Source organism: Anarrhichthys ocellatus, unplaced genomic scaffold (assembly GCF_004355925.1).
Source record: "Anarrhichthys ocellatus isolate YVR2014 unplaced genomic scaffold, GSC_Weel_1.0 scaffold48, whole genome shotgun sequence".
Lineage (NCBI taxonomy): Eukaryota > Metazoa > Chordata > Actinopteri > Perciformes > Anarhichadidae > Anarrhichthys > Anarrhichthys ocellatus.
The window spans coordinates 2,911,660-2,931,300 of NW_022280078.1; the positions used below are offsets into that span (position 1 = coordinate 2,911,660).

Here is a 19,641-nt window from a genome sequence, read left to right on the forward strand (position 1 = left end):
TGTGTGTGTGTGTGTGTGTGTGTGTGTGTGTGTGTGTGTGTGTGTGTCCAGTGTGTATATGTGTTTTTCCTTCATGAATCAGTTGTTGAGAAACAAAAAATAAATCTTTGTTTGTTTTTGGAGTCTCTACTCTGAGTTAGTGACCAAATTAAGTTGAGAATTTTTTTTTTTTTTAAATAATAATGCTAAACAGTAGGTAAATCGTTATAAAGTCAAATTAGAGCGGATTAAAATAAAAATGTATAAATACTAAACCCGTAGCATAAAAACAGACCCTGAATATAATCAGATTTAATAATAACCAATAATAATAAAAAACATAAAATTATGAAACACAACATAAAATCCAGACTGAAGAGATGGATTTCTTGTTTCTGTTTGAATATCTGTATTTTCAGCTGCTCTCAGATTCTCTGGAAGGATGTTACAATGGCTTGGAGCATAATAGCTAAAAGCAGCGTCAAACAAATGTTTTTGTTCTTCTTTGTAGAAGAGAAGAGCCAGAGGATCTGAGTTGCCTTACTGGCTCATAAACTAAAAGCATCTGTGAGATGTACTCTCGTGCAAGGCCATGTAAAAATAAACTAATAAAAGAACTTTAAAATCAACACAAAAAAACAAACAGGTTGCCAGTGTAAAGATTGAACGTGCTCTCCTTTTGGTCTTAGTTAATACTCTGGCAGCAGAATGTGGAGTTTATTGTAGCTGGATCATTGTATTCTTTGGTAGACCAGAAAGAACAGCGTTGCAATAGTCCAGCATGCTCCTTATAGAAGTGTGCGTCAGTCTCTCTGTGTTGCTGAGAGAGAGAAATGGCCTACATTTGAAGATGTCATTTCTGTCTCGTAAAAACCACCCTGTCCCCACCTCATTTTCAGGAGACCTGGCTCCGTAAAAAAGGTTCTGAGGGAAAGATAATTACTGCCTGGATTATTTTTATGTTTGTTTGAAATAGTTTTGCACAGAAGTAAAAAAAAAAGCGCAGGACTTTGACACAAAAGAATGAGGGGTTTGTCCTGCAACCCAGAGAATTTTTGCCTTCTTGCGAGTTCTTTTATAGGTTCCGAGTCTCAGGTTGGGATGTACTTCCTTATACAGTAAATCCAGACTGTTTGACAAATAACCCCATCAGTTCCTTACATAACACAGACCTAATATGCTTGGGTGAAGCTGTAAGATCAACGTGAATGATGGCAGAGGCTCCTCTTGTCAAATATCCTCCTTATTTTCCAACAGCTCTAAGTTAAGTTCTGTTATTTCCTATTTTAAGGATTATCTGATAAACCCACAGTGTACCCTAAACACGCAGTTGTACATGAGCAGAATTGACTATAAAAAGGTTAAATATTTCAATGATTTATTCAAACTGGGTGGCCCATAAACTCCTACATCATTAATAGCTTTTACTGACAGCTGGAACAAATGATTCTGTGTAGCTGAGAAGCTCAATCTGGCAGCGCAGCGTCACGGTGAAACAAGACAGCGCAGTCATATCTGGCCCACGGGTTTATGGAAGAAACCTCCTTCATACAAGCAAGATAGTAACATGATAGCGAAACATTGTGTCTTTATACAATTTAGTGACGTGCCGAGAATCTGGTGAAACACATTATGAGGTGCTGAGCCTGGAGCGTTTCCCACTTTCATAGACGCAGAATTATTAAATCAGAAAAAAGCGTGTATGAGTGAAAATCTGGAGTCCCATTTGTGCATGCACTTTAACTATTGTAAATGTAGATCCTGAATGGCAACAGTTTATGTGGCTGCAATGTCATTTAAATTCAATCACTGTGTTAACCGGGTCATTATCGCAGGGCGCCGATAGCCTCCGGCAACCTTTACCGAGCTGCCATCATTTAAATTCAGAATTTCACAGTGATACAAAGAACAGGTAATCACCGGGTCTCTTATGTCATTAGAGAGTGTTTGTGTGCCTATTATTGGAACTTTAATGTTTTCAATTTACGTCTAACCTCCAGGTCAAGTGATTCTCAATATTCCCTTTTTCATTTTTACGCTGATGATACACCGGTATATTGAACCCATCAAACCTCTCCTCTAGCCTCAATCAAAAAAAGGCCCCAAGTTGTAAATATTTTAGCAACATAACAAAGTCAGCCATCTGTCAGCTTACAGGCATCTCTAAAATAGCATCACTTCATTTCCGGACACACAAATCCTTCCTGCCTTTTATTACAGCAGCTGGATTACTGTCACTTGTTATTCGCCCCAAAAATAAAATAACATTCTCTAACTGGAGCACATTTCCTGCATGTTGACCTCTCTGCACTGGTTACCTTTGGCCTTTAGAAATTACTTTAAGGTTTTACGACGTGTGTTTTAAGGTAGAGGCATGACTTGCCTCAGGCTGGAGACAGGATGGGGAGACATTTGTCGTCAGGGCAAGTTTAACATACAAAACATATGCTGAGTTTATGAATGATGATGCATTGTTATATATTAAACTACCCAATAGTATATATAAAAAGTAGCTCAACCTCTGCTGCTGACACATATTAAAACTATATTGTTTGACGCTAGTAAAGACAATTGTTTTGAATGTTAATTGCATACTTTTACTTAAAGGTTAAGTTTTCTTGTAAAAGAACAAAACATTCAGTGTTACTCACCATTAATGCATTGTGTGTCCTTTAGCTCAAATAAACATGGTAAATAAATGCCTTCCATTCCTTATGCAACAATTGCAAGTCCAATATTAATTGGATTTGCAATTGTTGAATTAGCACCCGACTCTCAGCTCTATTGAACATTTTAGTGTCTTTAAATTAATTGTTTGGGTTTTTACGACCCACAATGTTACGTTTTGGTTCAGTCTTGGCGCTCTCATCAACCCTAACGTCAGCCACAGTAAGCAACTGTTTCCAGCGAAATAGCGTCAAAAACTCACTGTGCACTACCTGCCGAGCAACAAACAACAGACAAAGTAAGCTACAGCCGCTAGAGACCAACACGGTGCTGAAATGAGAGTGAATATTGGACTTACATTCATCTGGCTGAAACACGGCTTCAATTGAGGGCTAATGATGCCCTCTGTCACTGGATGTGTAAAATGGCAACTGTTGCTGTTACATGCATACATAGTAAGCTCATATATGTTTGTCAACATCATTTTTCTTTATCTGTTTTTGAAATTGTATCACCTGTTGTGGACCGCATTAGACAAGAAAATCATGTTATGTAAGGTAATAAATTTGCAATTGGCAAACCTGTTTTTGAGAATGTATCACTTTAGATGTAATTACAGTGATCCAGAAGTTCAAGAAGTGACATTAGACGTCCATTTTGCTGTCACCAGTATAACAATGATCTAACCGCAGGTTTCCGTGGATCGTGGTTATATCTGGACCATGTTCTTGCTTCCTGCCGTGGTCCTGCCTGACACCCACTGCTTACTCTTTATTACTAGTAATCACATTGCTTGCTATTGCCGATACCATTACTGCTTCTGTTTTCATTGCCATTCTACTATATCCATTTCTGCTGTTATTAGTAATCATAATGTTTCCATCATTATAATACTTACTACTCTCATTATACGAATAATTTCTGTCATATGCATTGAATGTGTCGTAACTCTGTCATGTTGTTCATTCTGTACGCATGACATCTATCCTGGGAGAGGGATCCCTCCTCTGTTGCTCTCCCTAAGGTCTCTTCCTTTTTTTCTCCCCGATAAAGGGTTTTCTTTGGGGGAGTTTTTCCTGTTCCGATGTGAGGGTCCCGGGACAGAGGATGTTGCATTTGTACAGATTGTAAAGCCCTCTGAGGCAAATTTGTGATTTGTGATTTTGGGCTATACAAAATAAATTTAATTGAATTGAATAATGAAAAGGCAGAGAGGATCATGTGATCACCTTCACAGACTGTGGAGGACGGAGCTACTAGAATGCTGCAGGAATGAGTCCTAAAACCCAGAAATTAGTCACATTTTTGCCCCTCGTCTCGAAGTCAATATAGGTCTTTTGAATAGGTCATTGGTGCCTGAAATAAGGTCTGTGGTTAACACAGGCTGAAGAGATTGTAATGTTTTGTTCTACAATAGAAAATACGTAAGTAATACCCCTAGTGTACATTTTGTTGCTTTTTTCGTGTCTTAAAAAGGCATTTGCTTACAAGTGGCTAAATGAGACAACCAAACGTCATCATGCCAATCCCCCTTCACATCCTCGTTGTGCTCTTGCGACCGTTGTGTTGTTCGTTTGTAGTCTAACGTTTGCTTTTTACTCCGATTACATTCATGCTTCAAAAATGATAAAAGTGTGGTTCATTTGTACAGATTGTCTTGCTTAACAATCGTGTAAGTATCATAACATATTCTGCAATGATCTAGCATCCAAGGGAAAAACCAATGCGACGTTTACTTCATTGGTTGGCCTACAAAAACATGCAGCACTCTTTAAAGGGTCACTGACAGCATTAAAGGTCAGGAAAGACACGTCCCTAAACCAAATCCTCCATCTCGGTTTAGACTCTGGTGAAGCCTCAGGTGAGCACACAGTAGATGGAGAAGAAAAGCCTCCTTGGTGGCTTTAAATCAAAGTTCAAATAAGGATCAAATGCAATTCTTTACCTTGAATTTTCTGCACTGTGCGCATGCAAACAAAAATATTAATGCTTTCTCTTTGCTGATGTTTGTCTGGAGCCAAAGGCAGCAGAGTCAAGTGAGTGTCCAGTGTTAATAGAGTCACAAGAGACATCACTGGATCTTTTCTTTTCATTTATTGAATATTTGTTTGAAGTAGGCCTACACTGGTTGCTCCTGTTGATAGACGGAAGTCTCTTAGAGATATATGTTTGATTCATCAAACGCTATGACTTTCCTTATTAGGACACCAAAATGAAGCAAAAAGCAAAAGTCAAGTTGATAAGGCTAGTTGATAATATCTACAATTTCAAACTACAGAATAGCCAATAATGGGGTGGAAATGGAAAATTGATCATTAAACCACCACCAGAGACAAATAAATCAAATAATATTGATCGTAATTATATTCAGACACATCAGACATCAGGAGCAGGTTGATATATGCAGAAAACAGCTTCTCAACTGCACTATTTGTGTTTGGGAGAAAATATGCATTTTTTTTTTCATGGCATAAATGTGCAACAACGTATATATAACTTTCATTTTCCACCAAAATTTGTGCGGTCAACAACGCAATAAAATATTGAAATCTAAACATGAACAGAAATGGTTTAAAAACAGCCCATGACACTAAAACAGTCATAAAATGTTGTGCCTCCCTTCTATGGCCCTCAGTATTCAATGAAACATGACTCCACACATGTACAAACTGGCTGAGGAGCTACACTTGTTTCTTAGTAGTAAAAACACAACACAAGAAAGAAGAAAATGACAAGTGAATAAACAAATACAGAAATTAACTTACAAGCACACAACACTAAAAGTAGCCATTATTATTCAAACTTACTCACCAATGCTTAATATCTTTTAACTTGTATGGATGTTAAGGAGGACAAAAAGAAATGTCGGTCTTATAGAACCTTGATGTCATTTCAGACCTTTGTGATTGGCAGCAAAATGTAATGATTTGTTCTGTGCACGTGCAGAAAAGGAAAAAAGTATGTATATATACTTTTCAAAAATGAAATCAAACCTCCACCTGAACACGACACCACATCACGCCAAACCTATAAAGACCCAAAAGGTTAACCTGAGTGTTGCGCGTGGACTCACCGTCTCCCACACCACCAGCTGCAGGAACAGAACCACGTGAAGCAATGTGGCCATCCATCTCAACCACGAACATCCAGAGATGAACATACTCTGCAATAACATTCTCCAGGCTTGTTCACTTTGAAAACTACACGCAAAAAAAAAAAGTGGAAATATGTCCGAGGACGATATCAGTCTTTGAAAATAAGAATTTATTTCCTTTTTAAAATTTCCAACAATCCATGAAGTGAGACGCTTGGTGGCCGTTTCCCGATATGAGTGTTGGCGGTTGCCTCTCCAGTGTCCGCAGGAGAAGGTCCGCCTTGCGCGCGGAGGAGACTGAGCCAAACAAGGTGCGCTCCTCCCTGAAAAGACACAGGCGGAGCGGAGCGCACAGACGCTGCAGCGGCGCAGAGCTGCGCGCAGACACATGCGAGAAGACAGGACGTGGACTCGATCTTTACCTGCGCACACAGTATGCTGGAATCACTCATACACCTTATACACAGACCCACTTAACAGTATTTTATATCACAGATAGGCTGTCTCTATAATATACTGTATAACAACATGTATATTATCCTACATCTTTTTAAAAGCATTGATATCAAAATACCAGAGGCTAAAATAGACATAAGAACAACTGTTATATGAAGAAGAATTGTAGAAGATGGAACTTGTGTCAAACTTCTGATTCTAAAGTTAATAATGAAAGACCAAACTATATGGTTTCATGTAAATATATGTGTTGCTCCCTGGGAGAAATTTTTCTCACAAAATGTTCATAATCAAGATGAAAAAGGACCCCAGTAATACTTACATGAATAATAAGGTGAAAAAGGTCATTTTGTGAGTCTATGTAAATACCATAACTGTCATTTCATAAGCGATGAAACACAACCATGGTTCAATCAAACACTCGTCGGTGTTTTAAAGCCGTACAGCGTTTCTTGGTCTGGTATTGACCCATGGATGTATAAAGTGAACTGGATACAGCGTTGGAGTCAGCGCCTCATTCAGTTCTATGAAAGTCAGTGGCACATGAAGCCAAAAAAATTAGACTTCCGGGTGTAAAATTGGCCGGATCTTCTGGCGATTATACGCATCCATGGGCCCATAGAGCAAATGCACTAGCGTTTCCTTTAAACCCGCCGCCCAGCCCTCGGTCCAGCCTCTTTCTCTTCCCATGATTTACTGGTTTAGTCTGTTTCCCGATGTAAGTCTACGGCAAAAAGTATTTTTGGGCTCCATCCCATCACGCGACGGACCTGGAAACAGTCACCACGGTGTGGACACTTTGTTAAATTTTGCCACAAAGCCTGGTGCTCTTCCTCGAGGCTTGATATGATCAAGTATGGTGGCAAACGTTGCAACCTGGTGTCACTCCCAACCTGTCATTTATTGACGGTTGATCGGTGCCCCTCTGAGTCTCCTACCGCTGCACCACGCTTTCAGCTAACTTTGATGTAAACCCACCTGCGTCATGTAAAAGCTCAGAGCAAAGGACGTAGTCAACCGCACTCTTTTCCTGAAGTGGTTTTCAAAAATCAAACCTCCCGTGAAGAGGGAAGTTTATTTTGCATGTAACCAGTAAAAACCGACATGTCCAAAAACTGATACCAGAGGGGAACCTCGAGCATCAAAGTTTGAAGCTTCGGGCCACTGGCCAAGCGTCGGTATTCGACAAGTTGGGAGTGAGAATGCTGGATGTTGACCAACTGATGGATGATATTCACTGTGGCTTTGTTTTCTCTTGTGCAGTGTAAATATGGCTGGGACTGAGTCCATTCTGGCCGTTTGCAGGCCACATATCAAACAAATACGATGATATTTACTTTAGCGTGCGTGTGTTTGTGTGTGTGTGTGTTTTGTCCTCTGGTACAGTAGCCTTGTCCTTGCAGTTAGGACACTTCATATAAACAATTAGAATAAACATAAACAGTGCAGGTTGACAGCAGCCAACGGAGCGGCAATGTGTGTGTGTATGTGTGTGTGTGCGGATACGTGTGTGTAGGTGTATGTGTGTGTGTGCTGGAGACACCTTGCACCCTGCAGAGGTCGGTCGATGACAGACGGTGCCTTTGGCTTTTCCACCAGACCACCAACACAGAATTTCCTGCAGCGAGCAGCACCTGTGGGAGAAGAGTGGGGGTGGCTCTAATACAGGGATTAGGCTGCATTTATTGTTAGCTTATGATTGTGCTTCATGAATATTTAATTGCATACATTCTGGAGCCTGAAAAAGACTCAGAATAGTGCTTGGATGTGTGTTTATGTGTGTGCTGTGTATTTATCATGTCGTTGAAACAATCACCCACGTGCCCAATAAATATTAATACGATTTCTCTGTATTCCATATGGAGGACCTTTGAGCTAAAATCAGAATCAGATCAGAAAACGTTTATTGCCAATGTATGTTGCACATACAAGGAATTTGTCATGGCTAGGATTCTGGTTATGATTCTGTCAAGGTTAGGATAAACCTCCAGGGAATCAATGTGAAACATCTTCAGGAGTATAGTAGTATCAGTGTGTGTTTGTGTACATAGACGTAAGGATGTATCTGAGTCCTTGACTTGGGGACAAACTCCCTTCTTTCTGTTATTTTCCACATCTGATGTCCCAGTTCATTTCTCTTTAAACCACAACAATTTATTTTTCCTTTATTTTGTTTTGTTCGCATGTAAGAAGGGATTTAATCAAGTTCTACACGACATCACAATGCAGTATCATTAGAAGCCACCTGAGGTAGAACATTTTATAAAATATATAATTCACTCTCTCTAAAGTACAGATTTTTTTTATCTACTTTTTCTTGTACATATTGTACTATGAATGAAACTGTTTCACACTAAAAAAAAGTTTCTTCTCCAAATCAGGGGTTTAGATAATCTGGACAAAAACACATATCTTTATTTATTTTGAAATCATTTAACAGTACCCTGTGTAGTCTTGACCTCTGGTGCTATATCGCTTTTTTTTTGCAGCGTGTCCTCGTTTTTTTTTGTTCCGTGTAGTGCATGCGAGACACATTCCTGCCAAACACTATCCCACTGATCTACAGGTGAAGGTAATGTGCCAAGAAATGAGAAATGCACCAGCGAAGGCTGGGAGGAAGAAGACTGCAAGCTTGTAAACATGAGTGTAAACTACAAAAAAAAAAATCCACTTCGCAAATTTTGTATGAAGAAGAAACGTTGCACCTTACACTCACTATCATAACTAATTCAAACATAACTTTTAAAGTTGGTTTATAAGAAAACTCCACAGCGCACCTTTAATATGTAAATATAAAAATATGAGAGGTTAAAGAAGACTCAGCATGTCAGATTGAACAGGATGAATAGGAATAAATCAAAAGTGTGATGCTGACAGTTAAGATGAAAGAGTAAAGCAAAGTTATCAGATGTGCCGTCAACAGACATCTCTGACCTTTGACCTGGACCCCTGCTGCTGACTGCTCTGTTTGTCCAAATCGGCTCCTTTGTGGATTGGTGCTGGCTTTCAAACATGATTTCCTCCGTACAGTGTGTGTATGTCTGTCTGTGTGTGTGTGTGTGTGTGTGTGTGTGTGTGTGTGTGTATGTGTGTGTGAGGTCATTGCTGGTCACCTGCTGTTTGCAGCTGCGTGTCCCCAGACATCCCACAGAGACACTGTGAGGCTCTGGACTCTAAACAGAAATTGATGGAACAGATGTGTCACGTATCAACAGCTCACCTCTGGGATTTCATCGCTACCCTTATCTGATCGAGAGCAGTGAAGAGGAAAAGTTGTTCTGTGTCACTTTCAGTCATCAGGTATAGATTTAGCCAGCTAGCTGCTCTCAGTCTTGTCCTTATCTGCAGCACTGTCCATCACTAATAACCGAAAATATTACCTCGGCAGCGATTTCTTTATTGGACTACATAATTGGTTAATGACATTTTATCAGCACATCTTACAAAGACAAAGCAAGATCAGTGCATATGGTGCTTGACAAGATTGTGTATCTTTAATGAGAAAAGATAAAATCACATGATCCTAGGAAATAAGACTGTCTTGTATTTCTCTCTTTGCAGTGCACACAGATAATGTTTGACGATTTTTGAGTTGATGTATCCAAATTAAAGGACAAAACCTGTCATTTGGGGATGATGGTAAAGAAAAAGCGAGTCGCATTCTGTCATGACAAAGCAGTTTTGTTGACCCGTCAATCTACCTCGACCTACTCCTCATATCCAGACTTTGTCACTCTATTACAACCTCACCTTTGCTCCTATAAAAAATTCCACGCCCACAACGGGGCTTTGTCACTTGAACTGTAAACACATGTTGTTCCAGGGCGCTGACTGAAAACACTGATGCTGTCATTCATCTAGAAAGGGCAGTCTCTCACAAAAACGTATGCCGTTACTCAAGATGCGTTAATCCCATAAATCTTCTGCACATGGACTGCAGTCTTCTGGAGGACTCATGCTATGCTGCTCAGCGGAGACAAAAGGCCACAAATGTCAGCGCGCAACCAGCTGTGGCCACATGATGACCTCAGAAAGAGTCAATACTGAAGCAGGCTTTCAGCTTGGGTATCCGAAAGAAGAAAATATAGCCTATAGAAACTTGTGGTCATGTGACTAGTACAAAATAAAATGGTAATTGATGTTCTTCAGTGGCCACCCGCCCGCTGTTCAGCTCATTTGCTGTAACAAGTGTTTTATGACAGCGTTACACTCCCTGTTCGCTCGTTATCCTAGCTAGCTTGCTAATTCCATCAGGCTGTAATGCTACACTGGTTGCAGCCAATGGGCCGAACAAAGTCGCCACTCATCTGTCAATAGCAATGTGCTTTCCTATGCTGTGAGAAAACTGTGTGGAGGAAGCATTAAATTGTTACATTTTTCTCATTTACTGGTTCTTTATGCTTCGCAACGTTATTCCACTGCTTGTTTCATTCATTTATGCAAGTCGCGAACTCACCGAGGTGAGGTTTTTGCATTAAGTCGGTTTAGTTTGTACGGAAGTTAGCACGCTCAGAGCCTGCCGCTCTATGCATCCTGCTACGTTGATTTAAATGGGAGTGTCCATTCTACTTTATTCTTTGGGTCATTTTCTCCCCTTCTTTCACAAAAAAAGCCCATCAAATGACTTGTACCCGCATGTGTCTATTCACTATATGTGTCCCTGTTGTCCTTTTGTCCTTTTCTGTGCAGTGGAGGTATTCCCCGTCCTCCTGATGTCTGACTGACAGGCCGCTGCCCTTTGGCGCACGTTTCATTGACATACAGAACGCGATGACCTTCAGACTCCGCGCTGGAATTTATGAGGAGACACTGTGTAAAGATGATTTGAATGATAATACACCAGGAGTCATCATTATGTAACATTTCATATTATTGCTTTTAGGCCAGATTGACTTTTAAATGATCTTCTAAAATGACTTTACTGGAAGGCAATTCACTAATTCACAATTTATTTCATGGATGTATAGATAAGGTAACAGAAATAACCATGTAAATGCAGCTCTGTATATATACAGTATATATATATATATATATTTATATATAGGCTGAACAGAGGGGATACAGTCAATGTAAATGCAAGTCAGTTCATGTTTGATATGCATTAAACTGCTGTGTGATTTTGATGTTTAGTTGATGAGCAGCGTTTTTTTACAAATGATCTCACAGAGCCATTTAAAGGTCAGATTTAATTGATTCCCAGGGAGAAGTGTCCAGCCTGAAAGAGCTTTTGTATTTGCACATCTGACACAGAGAGTCAAAGATGTTGTGGACACGAGGCTAATTGAAATAAGTAAGCAGCTTATTGAGGAGTATGTCACCCCTACATCTTGCAGACAGGATGGTCAGTTTTGTGAGTTAGATGAAAGAGGAAATTAAATGCACTTGGTTTGAGCCATTAAAGAAAGATGTTGTTCAGTAGAATAAAAAACATGATTTATTTTTGATGAAAGAGTCTACAGCCGGGATAGCTGTCTTTGTGTAAAAGGGCAGAAGTTGCTCTTTAAGATGAATTTGGAATGAACACACAACTTGAATGTGATCAGAATCACTTTGCTCAGCAGGACTGAGAAGCTTCATTTTGTTTTTATTGTGTGTATGGTTGAGTCAAAACAGTATGCTCTGCAGATTTCCCCAATATCTGTTCTCAAAGCCCTAACGCAGTGGAGCTGCTCTCACAACAGCAGCATCATTAAAAAAGAAACATGATCAGAATCATCTTTCCCCGCTGACTGAGAGGAACCAGTCAGAATAAAAAGTCTGTTTTCTCCTCCCCTCATAGTCTCGACCGAGGTCAGAAGTCAGGACGAACAAAGAAAACTGACGAGCAGGTACACAGACTCCAATTAAAGATGTCCGCTGTCCGCATCAATTTTCACCACAAAAAATAGATGTTTTTTTTTTAATAGCAGAAGATTTTAACACTGATCGTCTGCCCCGATGACCCGACAAATGATTATGACTTTTATGAGGTTTATTTTTAGATTAGCATATTTAGAGATATTTTGATGTATACAACAGTAGTTTATATAACAGAGACTTAAGTTGTTGTTCCGGTTAGTTTGGGGAGAGGAAGTTAGTCTACATGCGGGAGTCGAAGCAAGAGGTTAGTTCACAGAGCTGACTGCAAAGTTAAAAGGTTTACATGCATACTGACATAAGAAGAAGAGCTGTTAAAAAATATTTATTTCTAAACAGATGTTTAGAAATATACCAACCTTGAAAATATGGTATTTTATTGAAAGTACGAAAACATTGGTTTATTTCAGGGACTTTCTTTTTTATATGATTTTTAGAAAAAAATGTATTTGTACATATTCCAAATAAACTGATAAATTGTCTTTATAAATTTTGTCACAACTATACTTTGGGGGGGTGACCATGGCTCACTGGCTTAAGAGGGTTGTCTGGTAACCGCAGGGTTAATGTTTCGATCCTCAACTGGGACGTGCCATGTGTTGAAGTGTCACTGAGCAAGACACTGAACCCCGGGCGCCTGTCATTGGCAGCCCATTGCTCCCTATATACAGGGATGGGTCAAATGCACGTATAATAAATATAAAAAAATATATAAAAATCTCTGTTTTGGGTGCAAACAAACTACCGACTCTTTCAGTCAGTAGAACAGTAGAGCAAATGTTACAGAAGACTCCTGTCGCCACTGCTCCCGTGTTAAACAGTAAGCCCACAGCCTCTCTTCGGTCTGACTTGTAAGTAGCTGATTTAATGAGCATATCAGCCTGGAGACAGACAGCTGGCTCCTAATTATAGCCTCATCCAAAGCTTGACTCTTGTGCCTTTCAGAGAGGCTCGTTGATCTCCTCGTGTTTACATCTCGTGTCTCTAAAGAATCGAGCTCTGGTTGCTATAGAATTTCAGAGGTCTCGCTTTAATCAGATGAGCGAGTCGAAGCGTGTGCGCATTTTCTCCCTTTCTGATGATGTCCCGTAATTGAACACGCAAAGCCCCAAATTAGTCATCATTGTCTCCGAAGTACGGAAACACTTTTCACATTCTTTCCATTAGGTTGGCTGCCAATCACTAAGGTGATTTGTTCATTAATGTAGAGCATCAGATTCAAGAGCATGTCACCATATGTTAATGTGCATGGAAACTCACCTTACAACAGCACTGAATGCAGCTGTAATTTCACGTTTACAGGTAGTAACACCCCCACTCTCATTTATGCTCCAGATTTTTGAGCTCATGGTGGTTCATCTGTTAGTTAATGAGCCTGATAATCCGACTGAATTGCCATTTTGTTCATTCATTCATTGGATCACTGAACACATCTGAGACGTGGGCAGTGATTCAAAAGTCAGGCTAAACAATAGTTGAGTTGATACCTCAAACTAAACTATTGTACAGCTTTCTGCAATACAAGGGAGGGAAGTTGGGCCACGAAATAAGAAAACAATGTATTTGTGTTTTGGAGGGTTTTCCCTCAACTCCTGTTTCTTACAATGAAATGATGAAACATAATAAGAATGTATCACACATTGCATCCTAAATTGTTTCCTCATCGATGTTGTTTGATGGAGGATTCGTCCTCTGGGGACCACGAATGTATGTGCAAAATTCCGTCCGATCCATCTTGTAATTGAGATATTTCAGTCTGAAACAAACATCTAAATACGTTCTTATACAATAACAACACATTTAGATTATTCTGCCGTCAGACGTTTGTGCTCTCTGAATGCTTTCTACATGTGAAGTTAACACAATTTTTGATTTCACTCGTCACTGCGTGGTAGATTTGAGGAGATGTTTGTGGCAGCTTTGGTTCTGCCGTACAGACATGAATCGAGCTTTGGGGAAGTGAATGCATGTTTCTCAAAGTGCCAATATTAAGGTTGCAAATCAGTGACTGCAGAATCCGCGATACATAAAGCGGGAGATTACCAGAAGACGTGCAGCCTGTGGGGGAATCGATCAGTGGTTATGAGTAAACTCATCTCTGTTTATTGTGATGGGTCAGCTGCTGTCCCTCAGGCAGCCTTCTCTCTGAGCACGACAACAGGCAGACATGCTTTATTATCCATCATTATCAGGCTTTGTGGAGCCAACTTCTTCTTCTTTAACATTTTCAATCACACACTTCCTCATTCATGTGTCACTTTCACTCCCGTCACACGTCTCAGCTGTCCGGAGTTCTTGGCTGCAGTATAAAGGAACTATAAACCACTCTGGGAGACATTTTTGAAGCTGCAAATGAGACAGAGTTAACCTTTACGGTGATAAATTATGCAGATTTAACATTGGCCAGCTTCCCCCTTTTGTAAATACTTCCCATGACAGTCAGGGAGTAAAATGCTCATCACGATGGATGTAGATCACAGTCCCACAGGAGCTGATGACATACAAATCTCAACTAATATCCAAATATCACCACATCCTGCTGCCAATTTCAGACTCGAGAGAAATAAGCCACAGAGAGACCTGTAAAGACAACTGTATTAGGCCAGCTTGTCTGCTTTAATGACATTTATGAGCACCAATGCTGATAAGTTATTGAAAGAGCATATGGCTATATGAAAGTCGTAATTCTCACAGGGGGGAGAGGGGGGCAATAAAAACCTTTCCTCTCATGGGAAAAGGGGAACTTTGTAATGCATCTGAATTGATTAAAAGTGAACTCCGACCAGAATGTAGAAGTCCATAACGGCTTTAATTCATGTGTGATCTTTAATGCAAATGGATAATTAAAAGGAAAGAGGCAGGAGAAGAAAAATAATAATAAATTGACCCATTCAGAAAAAAAAAAAGAAGGAAAATCTGAATTACGGTCAGAAATAATACGTTCTTAATAAAACAAATGATGAAAAGCGTTGCCTACTCGGTAGAGTGGAGATCTCCGCCAGACGTATCTCCTTCTCCCGATTCAAAGAAAGAAAGGATGAATCTCATTCAACAGAGTGCTGCAGCAATGAGTCCTAAAACCAAACCAAGGAATGAGTCAGAGCTGTTTTGCCCTTCCGGTTCCCTCGTTTCAAAGTCAATGTGTTGTCTGAATAGATGCCTGAAATAAGGTATGTGGTTAACATAAGCTTAAGATTTGTTTATGTTTTGTTCTATATAATATAAAGTAAGTCAGTAAATACACCTCTTGTGACTTTTCCACCTTTAGCTTAGTGGTGATGACGTGACATCATGCGACCGTACAGCGTAGTTCATTTATATTATTATAAATTATTAAATTCAATTATTATGAGTTCGCTTTTTACTTCTGGCGGTTGTATCCGGAAGTCATGAATGTGTGTTTGCCACAGAGTTTATTTTCTGCAATAATCTTGAATTGATTTGAAAAATCGAAATGGCTTTTTGTCGAGGGATTGGTGCGGCGCTAACTCCAGTGTTAGCCTTGTCTCTCAAGGCTCCCTTACAGTCAGAATGGTGGCGAACATCCAAAAACGGGAATTTATTCATCTCATATCGTGCCTTACTTTACTGGATCATAACATATCGGTTATGAAATGAATCTGCAGATGCACAAGTTCAAAATGAGACCAAACCTTTCTATGGATGTCAGTGTTTGAGCCACGACAATGGACACAATGTGGCCTGCGTCACACTTTGTAAGACTTTCTTTTTTTGGCCTATAGCCGATTGCTGGAAATGCTTTTTGCTCCTGAAGTAGTTGTTAATCACTTGGTTAAGAGGCGTGAGGAGTCAGCGGTCAATGACAGTACAAAACAGTCAAAAAAAATGAATCACCGCAACCACAAGAGGTCCTTGATCAATCAGTCCTAAATGAGCCCAAGAAATATTAGGCCTGATGGAGACCATGAACCACAATGACATAGACCCCTTCACTCCATAAAATGGATAAGACAGGATGAGACAGTTGTTCTGCAGCTTAGCGAGCGAAGCAAATCAACCACTAAATCTTTTACTGCTCACAGAAACAGATGTGTAACTGAAAAGCTTAAAGTTTCCTTTTTGAAATCCAGCTCAGATCTGGACTGATTTGTCAGAGTCTGCGTCGACGACAGCAGGAAGACGTCACCGTGACTTCCAGTCCATCAAGAGTGATACATTTGTTCCCCTTTATTGGAAGCTTCCTGACTGCACACAGTGAGGATGAATGTGTTCAGATCTGAAATGGATAACAAGGACACACGATGTATTACGGAGCAGTATTTCTAATTTGTAGGGAGCAGCAGAGGAGCGAATGTATTATTAGTGTTGTATGAGTGCAGCTTTTCAATGTGTGCCAGGGGACGTTTGTCTAGTCTCCTTTGCATGACTCAACCTTTTATGTATCTTTATATGTGCATAGTCTTTTCTTTTTGTTTTACTCATTTTAATATTGTTTTTTTCTTGTTTGTAATTACTGGTTAATATGAGTGGGACAGCCAAACTTTTAGCATGTAAATATTCAATCTACAACAAGATACGTGTGTTACTGTGTCAATGCCAGCATAACTCCAGACTCTCTGCACATTTAGAGAAAATCATAGCGACATGTCATGTTGACTGACGCGGAAAAGCAACGCTGCTTCGGAGCTGTGTGTGTTTTATTATGCAGACACTATCTTCTTTCAAAAAAATCCATAAGTTCAACTATGCGGCTCAGACAAGCACAACTCTCCCCTCTATGTAAACACACACATGTATCTGTACTTTTTTTTTGCATAATGATGAATATGCTTGAAAATGCTGAGCCGGTTGGATTACAGTATATTAAGACAAGGCTGCTCCGCTTGCTGTATCCAGCCGTGCCCTCGGGTATATAAAAGAACCCACCTCATCACTGCGCACAGCACAGCATTCCTAACTAGCGTAGAGGTCATCCACAGAGCTGACCACAGCGAGGCGAAGGGGGAACGCGGTGGACAGCAGGATCAAAAGCATCCGGAAAGAAGACAAATATCAACCGAGGCACCGTTTGAAAAAAGAGATGAGGCAGACGGAGTGAGGGCCGAGGAGATGTACACTTTATAATGTAAAAAACCCTTGCTGTGTATTCACATCACGTCAAGCTGCGGTGCGAGAAATGCTGGACTGATCAAGATGAGGCTGGTGTGACACCAAAGCGCACACTTGAAAGCAGCGGTTTGTTGTACCTTAAGTGTAACAGACGTTTCACACCCCGGCAAGGTTGTGAATCTGACTGTGTGCCTCTGAAGTGTGCAAAACAGTTCATTCCCGTCTCGTCTTATGTTCCATCGCTTTGCTTTCAAAAGGAAACACTAAAGTCAGCGGTGGGATGTAGGCCTACGTGTGTTTGTGGGAAGTCAGAATCAATGAAGGCAAACCCATAAAGACTGAACAGAGGTAGTGCAATTGCATGCCAAGGTGCATGGATTTTGCATGCAAATGTGCCTGGGGCAAATACTGTATTTCAAGTAGAGATCATTGTAACGGGTGTGGTAAGGACCCAGAATGCTGGAAGGTCAGGCATAAATGCGGAGAACGATCTGGCAGTGAGTGAGTGAGTGAGCGTGTGTGAGACTGGGGTCTAAATAGTGAGTGCAGCAGAGTGAGCAGGTGAGAGTGATTGAGCTGATGAGGTGGGTGTGACTAGCAGGTGCGCTGAATGAGCTGATTAGGTGAGTGAGAGATAGATAAACAGGATAGCACTGGCAATAATAGGTGGAAATAATAACTTCATAAGTCACTGAAAAAACATTTGGGTGAATGAATTTGACACTCCTGGGAGAAGAAAATGCTTTGGACATGAGCTTTGGTGACACAAGAAACTACTTGGAAGAGTTTGAGCTTCATCTGAAATTTATTTCCCCAGTTTTGAGTTGCCAGTTACACTATAGGGCATTAGTATGTGAATAGATTCATGCTTTTCATCCCGGATTTGTGCAGCTACCTATGCTAGTGCGGCAACATGATCCCTCACTGGCTTCCCACGCACAAATACTTGGGATTAGCATTCATGACCCTACTCCTTCACAAGAGGAAACAAGGCTTGAAGAACGGGACTTTAAATTGAATACTCTGGCTAATAATTGCTAATGCGTTGACGCGGCATGCAAATCTTGTTCTGCAGAATTGTCCCAACATGCGTAAAATTTATCAGGAGAATCGGCTAACACTTTTGGCCACATTTGTAAACCCAAGCAGAGAATTTATTTTTGATCTAACCTCATGAAATATTATGTTTTTCATATTTTTCTTTTATACTGTATATGATATCTATAATGTATATGATTGGTTGGATAGGACCATTAAAAACAAAAGCATACACTTCTTATTTAACCAATTGAACAACCAGAAGGCTTGTGTAAGATGACACGGTCCGGCTCATATCTGACAAGCCAGATATACACAAAGAGAGAGAAGTAACATTTTATTATCCCCCTTACAACTGATATAAAACCAAAGCAGAGATCTGAGGATTGGTGGAATGACATTAGATTTTCACGTTTAAATTAAAAAAATGTAATCAAAGAAAGTCCCAGTTTTTTTCAAGGACTGGGAGATGTATTTGCAAACAAGCTTGTTCTGAAGAAACCTTGTATCAAACATGTCTGTATTTTTCAACCTGGACCCTATTTTCCCATGTTTTTGTGTCTAAATCTAGTTTTGTTTTGAAACATTACATTGTATCCACATTGTCAAAATTAACTTGAAATTAATTTAGAGAACACTAATCTATGCTTTCTCTACTCTGTACACAACAAACCCTGACAACACTGGCACTCCTCTCTCCAACTCTGACTCAAGGCAACAAGTCACATGACACAATAAGAAAGAGGAAAGGTAAGAAAGGTCAGTGAAAATAATGCTGCTGCTTGCAAAGCTCTAGATATCAAAGTCACAGATCATAATTAAGCCAAAGGTTTGGGAACTGTGAGGTACTTTCCAGAGACAGAAATAAATGAGAACATATTTCCTGCTGCTGAGGCACCAATAAAAAAATAATGTCCGTTTTGTCATCATATTGCAGGAAACTGTAAGACATCCCAGTTCATTTATGTCTTTAATACACTCAACCACTGACTTGGTTGGCCTCCCTTTTCAGGGGAGAGAATACAAGTAGAAAGGGGAGTGTCATCAGCATATTCGATGGTAATATTGTAGTGAAGCATGTCCAAACTGAACAGGGGACCAATAAGTGAGCCCTGGGGGACACCTCATACAGTCAGCCTTCTTAAAATTGGGCCTTCATCAATACAAATTCAGCAATTTTAAAGTTCCCCTCCAGACACTTTTTAAAGTATGTAAAATGACTCTATGATTAATATTTCTGTTGAACATGATTTTTTCCCCCCAAATACAAAACAAATGGAGCCAGAAACACATCTTTGCCTTTTCTCCTCATTGAGAGATTCTGGATCTGGCCCCGCCCACCGCTGGTGCTCATGCAAGGTTGAGCCTCGCGCATCAAGATGGGAGTGAAACATAGAAGAGATTCACCTTTTACATGTTTGAATCCGGCAAGTATATTTATGGATGGAGGCGGCTGATCACTGAAATATGAAAAGAAGAAA

General features: G+C 40.1%; 1 protein-coding gene across 3 annotated transcripts in view; it reads right to left on the bottom strand.

The window, feature by feature from the left end:
- ghrhrb (growth hormone releasing hormone receptor b) overlaps positions 1-6,388 on the bottom strand; it is a 35,636-nt gene extending 29,248 nt beyond the window's left edge. Inside the window, exon 1 of one of the 3 annotated variants that reach the window (XM_031869641.1) lies at positions 5,720-6,388. In XM_031869641.1, coding sequence (XP_031725501.1) covers positions 5,720-6,130 — 411 coding nt within the window. In that variant the 5' untranslated portion in view covers positions 6,131-6,388. The remainder of the gene's footprint in view (positions 1-5,719) is intronic. The other 2 variants (XM_031869640.1, XM_031869642.1) reach the window with 2 other exon arrangements.
- Between the last annotated feature and the right edge of the window lie 13,253 nt (positions 6,389-19,641).